Genomic DNA, 10,226 nt, shown 5'->3' on the forward strand with positions numbered 1-10,226 from the left:
ACGTCCTCCACAACTAGATTGAAGAACAAAACGACAGCAACTTGTCTGTTCCCCTTTCCCCAATTCCCCAGCACTGTTCCCAATTCCCCAATAAAAATCTTTAAAAAAAAAAAAGAATAAAGGGGATACAACTCAAGAACAAAAAGACAAGCAATTCAATTTAAAAATTGATTTGAATAGAATTTCTCCAAAGAAGACATTCAAATGACTAGCAAGCACATGAAAAAATGCTCAATGTCATTTGTCATTAAGGAAATGCAAATCAATACCGTGATAAGATTGCACTTTGCAGGAGGGCTATAATTTTTTTAAAAATGGAAAATAACAATGTTAATGAGAATGAGAAATTAGAACCCTTGTATGTTGCTGGTGGGAATGTAAAATGTTTCAACTGCCATGAAGAACAGTTAGGCTGTTCCTTGATAAGTTAAACATAGAATGCAATCCTGTAATTTCATCCCCAGGTATTTATTCCAAAGAACTAAAATCAGGTACCCAAACAAATAGTTGTATACACACATTCATAGCACATGCTATTCATAATAGCTAAAAGGTAGAAACAACCCAAATGTCCATCAAGGAAGGGATGGACAGTTAAACAAATTGTGATATATACATGCAACAGCATATTTTTTTGGACATAAGAAGGAATAAAGTACTGACATACTACAACTTGGATGGACCTCAAAAGCATTATGATAAATGAAAGAAGCCAGGCACAAAGGTCACATACTGTATGATTTCATTTGTATGACATGTGTAGAATGGGCAAATCCATTAAGACAAAAAGCAGATTGGTCATTGCCAGAGGTCTGGGTGTGACTGCATAATGGGTATAGGGTTTTCTTTTAGGGTGATGAAAATGTTCTGGAACTAGATGTTGGCGATGGTTGCACATTTTGAATGTACTAAATGCCACTGAATTGTACACTTTAAAACGGTTAAAATTGTGAAGTTTATGTTATTTGTAAATTACCACAATAAAAAAATTAGTGAAGTGGAAATCCTAGAAAGATTTGTTTTTAGATACAGACAAAATTATTCCAGAATTTATATGGCAAGGCAAAGGAACTAGAATAGCTAAAATAAATTTTGAAAAAGAAGAATTAAGTGGGAGGAAACTGCTTACCCATTTTACCCAAGATTTTACCCAAGACTCATTAAAAAGCTACAGCTGTAAAGATGGTGTGGTAGTGGCAGAAGGATAAATACACAGGTCAATGAAACAGAACAGAGGACCCAGCAGTAGACCTACACAAATATGCTCAACTGATTTTTTTTTTTTTTACAAAAGGACAAAAAGTAATTCAATGGAGGAAGAAAAGCTTTTTCAATATACATTGCTGTGGAACTTGGACATCCACAGGCAAACAAGCAAACAAAAAATCCTCAACCTAAGTCTCAGAGCTTATATAAAAACTAACTCAAAGTGGATCACCAAAGTAAATGTGAAGCGTAAAACTTTTTGGAAAAAAACATAGGAGAAACTCTTCACGATCTAGGGCTAGACAAAGATTTGACACCAAAAGCATTACCTATAAAAGGAAAAACTGATAAAACAGACTTCATCAAAACTAAAAATCATTTGCTCTGCAAAAGACCCTGTTAAGAGGATAAAAAAGACAAGTTAGTGATTGGGAGAAAATATGTGTAAACCACATATCTAAGAAAGGAATACAATCTAGGATAGTATATAAAGAACTCTTAAACTCAACAATAAAAAAACAATCCAATGAGAAATGGTCAAAAGACATTTCATCAAAGAGGATATATAAATATATAGATATATAAGCACATGAAAAGATGTTCAGCATCATTAGCCATTAGGGAAATACAAATTAAAACCACAATCAGATATCATTACATTCCTATCAGAATGGCTAGAAAAATAATGACAACATCAAATGCTGGTGAAAGCAATACAGAGAAGCCAGATCAGTCATACATTGCTCGTGGGAATATAAAATGTACAGCCACTCCGGAAAACACGGCAACATGGCAGAATTGAGTTCTACCCAAATAGCCAGTAAAGAGTTTTCCCATCTGCAAGACCTCAAGATAGAAATTAATATAAACCAAATAAACAAAACTAAATCTATGAAGGCATACACTGTAATGGAACCACTTGATGGTCAGAATAGAATTACTTCAAAGTCAATGTGAAATACTCTTGGAGCTGGAAGGGCAGACTCTGTTTGCCTGTGGTTCTATTACAGCTCTGAGCTAAGTATTGACTGACGTACTCAAGGTTGATTTAAAATGTCTGCCTTGCTCTCCCTGCTAGCTACAGAAAAAGGTGGTTCCCTGGTGATCCAGTGGCTAGAAGAGGTTTCCTCTCCATCTTTTTTCTTTCTTCCAATTTATCTGTTGAAGAACCCAGGACATTTGTGCTGTAGAGTATTCCCACAGTATGGATTTGCATCATTTGATGTCTCCTGTATTTCCTGTAAATTGGTAGTTAGCTCTAGACTAGAGCTTGATCAGATTTAGACAGAAGGGTTTCTTTGCACGGGTACCTCATAGGTGGGATTGTTTACTCCACCTATGACCAAGGAGGACATAATGTTTGTTGCTTCTTTTGTGATGGGTAACAGCCATTGTTGATCATTGCCTAAACACATTAATTCATTAGAAGTTACAAAAATGTTGATATTCTAATTATGCCATTCCTTCTTCATTCATTCATTCATCTGCTGGAAATTTTCTATAAAGAGAAATTTCCCCCTCATGTTGAGTTCCCACAAGAAAAAGAAAAAACCAGGATAAATGCTTGATTCTTTCCAACTACTAGCAGTTTTCAAAATAATGAGTTGATCTCCTAGCATTCTCCAACAGTGACTAATAAATTTGTATTTTTAAGTATCATTGTGAACCCATAGATTTAAACATATCAAATATGTTGCAAATAGTGTCCATTTTGACACTCAAATTGCCCGTCTTTGGCCAGTGGAAATTATTCTAACAGCTTCTGAGTCTTTTTAATACAATCTTAACAGTCACTGAAAGCTTTCTTGCTTTTCTTGGACAATTCCTGCCCCATACCTGAAATTAGTCATTTCTCCAAGGAGTTCCTTTTAGTATTTAGTATAGCTCAATCTGAACATTAGGCGTGTTCATTGCTACTGAGTTATTATTTCTAGGCCTTTTTAGGATAAAGCTAGGAAAAGTTTTAGGATAAAAACACCATGAGCTCCAAGTTATTAAATTTCCAATTTAAATTCAGAATTAGAGAGTTTTTACTTCATCAACCATAAGTCTGTATCTCTTTATTCTACACCAAAAATCCTAGTACACAAAGACACTAATATTAACACTCATTCATTTTATCCCACACTACATCTACAATAGTTTCAGAATAACAATACCAACACTACCACCAACAATGTGACTACTTTGAAATATTTTCACACTTCTTTTTGTCCTTACGGTTTATCTCACTTGGAACGACATGGTCAAATTACTGTGTTTTGAAGTCACTTGAATAGTTGGATTGGGGGGCATTTTACATGTTTGTGAGAAAAGCCTTATGATATGGCCTCATGTGGTTGACAGAAAATCTATATTTGTCAGATATGTATGTATAATAAAAAGAAGGGTCTTGTGTGGGACTCTAGATCCTGAATTAAATGTAGAGCCAATTAATGCAGAGGCCTTAGTGACACTCTGGAATTAGCCCTTGTGTTCATTTCACTTGGCAGCCAGGCACTAAGAGATGATCCCAGACGCCTATGGCTGCAAAAATATGACATGGCTAAATTCTTTGGGTGCAATATACTAAAGGGTCACAAGAATGTGTTACTTCACAAAAGTATCTTTCTGAGCCTCTTTTTCTCTCAGTTTATCTCGCCAAGTCCTCCTTCTCTGTGAATTAGCAACCTTCAGAAAATTATACCCCCATTCCTTCTCCACCTCTTTGCCTCTGCTCGTCCCCCCGCACCCTCCTCACCCCCAGTCACTCAGAAGGGGTGTGTGTGTGTGTGTGTGTGTGTGTGTGTGTGTGTGTGTTGGCGAGAGGGAAGGAAGAGAAATTTGCTGTATAACTAAGGGAATGAAATGGAGGCGGTAGGGGGCTAGACAGCTGCAAAGACCTGAGCTGGTAGACTGAAACAAACCTTCATCTTAACAACTTAGAGCTCAGATTTCTTCTCTGGGCAGCTGGCTTTTTCAGTCCTTCTGAAATGCTCTGCAAAGATGGGGGAAGGGCTGTGAACTACCTCTGCTATCAATCGTATTTAAAGTCAGCTACCTCCTAGATATATTCCGTAGAAACTAAACGCATATTCGATATAGCAAGAATGAGGGTTGTGAACGCAAGGTGGACAATTGCCCACTCTAATTTTTAAAGGCCAGGAGCTCATTACTGGCCATGCGGAGGGCTGCCTGGAGTAGGCAATGATTGGGGTCATTTAAGTTGGAATGAGATATCTGACTTGCCTGTCATATTTCTGTCCCCCCTCCCCGACTTGGCACCTTACGCTCCATATTCTTTCTAATCTTCCCATCCTCCCCACTCCCACACCCACCCCCACCAACACTCCTGGAATTTTGGACTTAGCTATTTTTAAAACAGTCAACTCAGTGGCCACTTCCCTCCCCCGCTCAGCTGTCCAGTGCTCCTGCCAGCCACATACTCCCCCTTCCCCCCACAGCAGACCTTCCCTGGCTCCCTGACCTCCCTGAGATTGCAGTCGGTTTGGAGACCTGGGGGAGACATGGAGAAAGACGGGGATCCCCTGACTGGAGTTGATCCACAGCGTAGGCAGTCATGGCTGGAGAACTGGATATCAGAGTAATGTTTGGCCTCTGGAAACAGTAAGTCAAAATGGAATTGCAATTCCGTTAATAAGCTTTTGGATTGCAGTTAGACTTTCATAAAATTCCGACATTTACTTGGATGTCTCCAGTCCAAAAGCTAGGATCCCTTCCATGCTAAGGTGCCCCAATCTCCATTTCTCCTTCTGTCTCATTTCTTTCTGGCCTTGGGCCTCTGCCCATTTGAAGCTTAATCCTCAGGCTCTTCTCTGGCAGCCTTAGCTCTCTTCTCATCTTGTTACCTCAAGACTTCTGATGAAATGTGCTTCTTTAGGAGGAGTTTCCCACATCCCCTAGTCTGTGGTTTGCTCACCAAGGCCAAATGTAGCCTCAGATGATTACTCACTGATATTCTCCTTTGCCCCTGCGTAGCAGCGCCCTCCACATTGGGCTTCTAAGGGTGGGGGCCACTCCTTGTTGTAAGTGACTTCTCCCCACAACTCTATTCTCCCTCCTGCATGACTGATCCCCCAATCGTTCCCTTACCCCCAGAGAGGTGATCTGGCAGGAGTGAGCAGGCCCCTCCCGAGCTCTGTCCTCATCCAAAGCCTGAGAACTTCTGAATTTGCAAGGGGAAGATTACTGGAAAGAGCGATTCTTCAGTCAGGGTTGAAATATTCAAGAACTGTTGACTCATAACAAGCAAATATTAATTTGCATGCTAGGGTTGCACCCCACTATTCCATGAGACAGGGGGACTTGTCATTGCAGCTCTCTAGAATAGATGAAAGAGATTGGTTCCCTTTTCGTTTGACTACCCAGGGGATGGGTATTCCACCCTTACCCCTTCTTGCTGAAAATTCTGACACAAAAGACAAAAAAAAGAAATAATTCCTGGAGAGGTATGTTTCTGGAGTATTTTCAGGCCCTTATTCTATTGGGGAACACTCTGGAATGACTGCGATCTAATCGGTCCCCATGATTCCTCCTTTTTTGACATTTCTGCTGTTTGGTAGCTCAGAATGGGGCAATACAGTGGACTCTGCCCCTCCAGTCCACTCAACGTTCCTTCCACCCCCACCGAGGGGTCGGTATTGCATAAGGGACCTGAAAGTGGCCACAAGAACAGGGCACAGAGGCTTAACAGCCACACTTATAATCTGGGGAGCCCCATTCTCCCCAACCTCTAGTCTGCTTATCCTGTTCTTGCTCTTTCCAGATTCTCTTCACATCATCCTGAACCATCTTAACTCTTCTCTCTCCCCATGCCCAGCCAAATTTCTTTTTTCAGTCGCTTACAGGTCGGCGGGTCAAAACTCACTAGGTAGGAGGGCCATCAGCTGGAAAGAACTGGAGCCCGGGGGGACCTGGCTGGATAGGTATGGGGGAGCCAGGCCAGTCCCCTAGTCCCCGGTTCCCCCATGGCAGTCCCCCAACTCTAAGCGCTCTCACCCTCCTGCTGCTCCTCTGTGGATATGGTAAGGAAGGGTTTGGGGACTCTAGCATGTAGGCTGCTATGGAGGGGTGGGCATGTGAGTGAAGAGATGGGTGCTGAGGGGTCCCTCGCCCCACTCTGAAACAGGTATATATTATTTCCCATTCAACTTGGGGAAGGGCACTGGGAAGGACCTTAATGGACAGGGACGAGAGATCTAGCGGGCTTACACATTTTTAGCAAAACTGAGTGAAAGCCGAACTAGGGGGCTGGGGGCTGGGGACAGGGAAAGACCTTCGGTGGTTCTAGGAACGGATGGAATCCCCTGATGAGATTTGGGAGAGCAGGGACCTGGGGACCATCTCACCATCCTCTCTCCCTCCTGTCCTCAGCGAATTCTCAATGCAAGATCCTCCGCTGCAATGCTGAGTACGTATCGTCTACCCTGAGCCTCAGAGATGGGGGCTCACCAGGAGGGCTGGGAGCAGAAGGAGCCGGAAGAGGAGGCCGGGCTGCAGGGCTGGGCTCGGGCGGCCTCTGTCGAGCCCTCCGCTCCTACGCGCTCTGCACTCGGCGCACGGCGCGCACCTGCCGCGGGGACCTCGCCTTCCACTCGGCGGTGCACGGCATCGAAGACCTGATGATCCAGCATAGCTGCTCGCGCCAGGGCCCCACGGCGCCGCCCCCGCCCCGGGGCCCCGCCCTCCCAGGCAGCGTCCCTGTCCGCTCCTCCGGCCCTCCAGCCCCGGACCCCTGTGACTATGAAAGCCGGTTTTCCCGGCTGCACGGTCGTCCCCCGGGCTTCTTGCACTGCGCCTCCTTTGGGGACCCACACGTGCGCAGCTTCCATCACCACTTTCACACCTGCCGTGTCCAAGGAGCTTGGCCCCTGCTGGATAACGACTTCCTTTTTGTCCAGGCCACCAGCTCCCCCGTGGCGTCGGGGGCCAACGCCACCACCACCCGGAAGGTCAGGACTCAAGTGCCCTCCAGGTCCTCTCATGGTCACCCCACGGGACCACTCCCCATCCCCTTCCCACTATTCCTCAGCAATGTTCCCTATTCCCTTTCTTCCTCAACCACCCCACATCTGGAATCACGCCCTGCTACCAAACACGCGCTCTTGTAAATCGCTTTCCCTGGGTGGGAACTGCACTCAAATTCCGAAAACACTGAGCAGAAAGTTGGGGAGGGGAGAGCTGAGGAGCCCTGGATTGGAGTTTCAGAAGGGAACCTTTTCCTTCTCCTGTGGTTGTGGCTCAGATGGAGGCCAGAAAGGAGAGAGGGGGCTGAGCAGCGATGAGGCAATATTACAACATTAAAGAGAAGAACGTGTCCAGGTGTGAGGGCCGCGCTAGGCCTTGCATCTCTGCGGAATCAGATCCCTGCTTGTGTAGGATGCCTGGGGTGAGGGGGTGGGGGTGGGGGGAGAGGGTGCCCAGAGTCCAAACTGAACTGTTTGCCCTCCTGCCCTCACAGCTCACCATCATATTTAAGAATATGCAGGAATGCATCGATCAGAAGGTCTACCAGGCTGAGGTGGACAATCTTCCCGCAGCCTTTGAAGATGGTTCTGTCAATGGAGGTGACCGACCTGGGGGCTCCAGTTTATCCATTCGGACTGCCAACCCTGGGAGCCACGTGGAGATCCGCGCTGCCTATATTGGCACAACTATAATCATTCGGCAGACAGCTGGGCAGCTCTCCTTCTCCATCAAGGTAGCGGAGGATGTGGCCCGGGCCTTCTCAGCTGAGCAGGACCTGCAGCTCTGTGTTGGGGGGTGCCCCCCAAGTCAGCGACTCTCCCGCTCAGAGCGCAATCGTCGGGGAGCTATAACGGTTGACACTGCCAGACAGCTGTGCAAGGAAGGGCTGCCCGTGGAAGACGCTTACTTTCATTCCTGTGTCTTTGATGTTTTAATCTCTGGTGATCCCAACTTTACGGTGGCAGCACAGGCAGCTCTGGGGGATGCCCGAGCCTTCCTGCCAGACTTAAAAAAGCTGCATCTCTTCCCCTCAGACGCCGGAGTTCCTCTTTCCTCAGCAACCCTCCCAGCCCCCCTCCTTTCTGGGCTCTTTGTTCTGTGGCTTTGCATTCAGTAACTAGGCCAAGCCCATGACTGGTTTAGAAATGATTTGGGGGTTGAGACTGGCAGGGAAGAACATAAAGAATCACTGAAGCAAACAGTGGGGACTAGGAGACACATGACACAATGACATGTGTCCAGAGTCAGATGAGGCTGCAGTCCAGGGGTGAAACGATCACAGAATAAGGATTCTGGGCAAGGCTCCTGCATTCCAGACCTCTGTAGGGACTCTTTGCCAGTTCCCCAGGCCCCTTTATAATACGCGGATTGTTCCCGTCCATCTACTCCTGAGAGCACCCCTAGAAGCCTAGAGGTTATGGGGGTCCTGATGACCAGCAGAAAACTGAAGGGTTGAGACTTGTAAGAGGGAAGAACTGAAAGAGGAAGACATGACCGTTACCCATAAGAAACTCAAAAATCTAATGAGATTTTTGTCCTGGAAGGTGGAAAGAGGAGGGAATGATTCTGGCAAAGAGTATTTAATGACTCTATGTGGATAAGGTGTGGCCTGCTCTCTCGGTTCAGAAACACAGTTGGGATTGTCTAAATCTTAGGTGGAGGGAACCTCCGCGTTTGGCGCATGGCACAGACAGGAAAGAAACTACCATCCCCGCGCCTAACTAATCTGTTATTAAATCTATGACTTCTTCACACCCTCCTCTGTTGCCTATGTTGACTTTCTTTACTGATACTTGGATTGGAGTAAAGGCAATGTATTCACTCCACTCAAAGAGGGCTCATCAGATACTGTTTCTGCCCTCAGGAAGTTTACCGGCTGGTAGGGAGACAAAACTGATTTGCACGAAGGAGGGATGAGTGTGTAATTATTCACTAAAGTCTATGGTACTGAGAATTCAGATGGGAAGATGGTGGATGAGAACTCAAGAAATAATAAGTAACAAGAGGTGACAGAGGAGATGGGATTTGAAGTGATCTTTGATGAATGGGGAGGGTTTGAATTGTTAAGGACCTCGCAGGCACTGGAAACCTCTGGAGTTATGCCTAGATCCATGACTCAGTGAGGAAACCAGCAACTCGAAGTGGATAAGAAGTAGTAATGAGATAGAAGGGCAGACGGGCAGAGGCCTGATTATGAAGCACCTGGAAAGTGGGGCCAAGGAGTTTAAATTCAATTAACAGCTAACGTTTACTGAGAGCTGAAAACCTGCCAGGCAAAGTTCTAAACGCTTTTAAAATATTAATTCATTTAATGCTCACAACTCTCTAAGGGAGTTAATATTCTCCTCTCCATATAAGGTAACTGAGGTACAGGAAGATTAAGCAACTTGCCCACAGTCATACGGCTAATAAATGGTGGAGCCAGTAACTAAACCCGGCGGTTTGGCTCAAGAGCCTTAACTCTTAACCACTACACTATATTGTCAAGGTTCTCTGTCAAGGTTGTAGAGCTGGGCAGCAAAGGGGAGCTGCAGTGGCGGCTGCCACCGCAAAAGCTACTTTTCTCTTGTCATACGAAACCCAAAAGGGAGAGCTTAGGGGTACAGGGAAAGCCCAAAATTGAAGGAATCTAGTTTGCAGAAGAGAAGACTGAGAACAGAGGCTGTTCTAGTCCAAGATGCTCTACAGTAACCGTGCTGCTGTCAACAAAACTATGAAGGATATAACTTCCACATTCAGTATTTCCCCCTTTTAACTGGCCTCAGTCCCCTCCTTCAGGGACTCCATCATCTAGGGCCTGCCCCTGGTCTAATCATACATTGCCACTTACCTCCCCCATCTTCTCTCAGTCTCACTCCCCTGACCATACTGCCCCAGAACACATAAGCACACTGGCCAGTGCTTAGCAGACAGGGTTCTAGCTGGTCTGCCATGTCAAATATCTTTTGCAATTCCTCAATCCCTACTCCCTCCTCTCCACCTCCTCGAAGGACCACAGCCACTCTGCCATTCCCTCAAAGCACAGGCTCTTTACTTTCTGAAATGACCTTCAG

The 10,226-nt window shown here is 45.4% G+C and overlaps 1 protein-coding gene across 5 annotated transcripts; it reads left to right on the forward strand.

Moving 5' to 3' along the window:
* The first annotated feature begins 4,566 nt into the window (after positions 1 to 4,566).
* Positions 4,567 to 8,932, forward strand: HJV (hemojuvelin BMP co-receptor). 5 transcript variants are annotated; one of them, XM_019627805.1, is made up of 4 exons: positions 4,567 to 4,812; positions 6,044 to 6,230; positions 6,580 to 7,157; positions 7,667 to 8,932. In XM_019627805.1, the coding sequence occupies exons 2-4, from the start codon at positions 6,134 to 6,136 to the stop codon at positions 8,288 to 8,290; spliced, it is 1,299 nt and encodes a 432-aa protein (XP_019483350.1). In that variant the 5' UTR covers positions 4,567 to 4,812; positions 6,044 to 6,133; the 3' UTR covers positions 8,291 to 8,932. The 5 variants fall into 5 exon arrangements, with proteins under 5 accessions (XP_019483350.1, XP_019483351.1, XP_019483349.1 ...); XM_019627804.1 differs by having other exon boundaries at positions 4,595 to 4,812; positions 6,026 to 6,230; XM_019627806.1 differs by lacking the exon at positions 6,044 to 6,230.
* Positions 8,933 to 10,226: the final 1,294 nt, after the last annotated feature.

The sequence above is a fragment of the Hipposideros armiger genome, unplaced genomic scaffold (genome assembly GCF_001890085.2).
Source record: "Hipposideros armiger isolate ML-2016 unplaced genomic scaffold, ASM189008v1 scaffold_741, whole genome shotgun sequence".
In the NCBI taxonomy this organism is placed as follows: Eukaryota; Metazoa; Chordata; class Mammalia; order Chiroptera; family Hipposideridae; genus Hipposideros; species Hipposideros armiger.

Excerpts from the sequence above, each read along its gene's own strand:
- HJV (XM_019627805.1), top strand. The coding sequence starts at position 6,134 with ATGGGGGAGCCAGGCCAGTCCCCTAGTCCCCGGTTCCCCCATGGCAGT. Across the intron at positions 6,231-6,579 it reads GCTGCTCCTCTGTGGATATG|CGAATTCTCAATGCAAGATC; the intron begins GTAAGGAAGGGT and ends TCCTGTCCTCAG. Across the intron at positions 7,158-7,666 it reads ACGCCACCACCACCCGGAAG|CTCACCATCATATTTAAGAA; the intron begins GTCAGGACTCAA and ends CTGCCCTCACAG.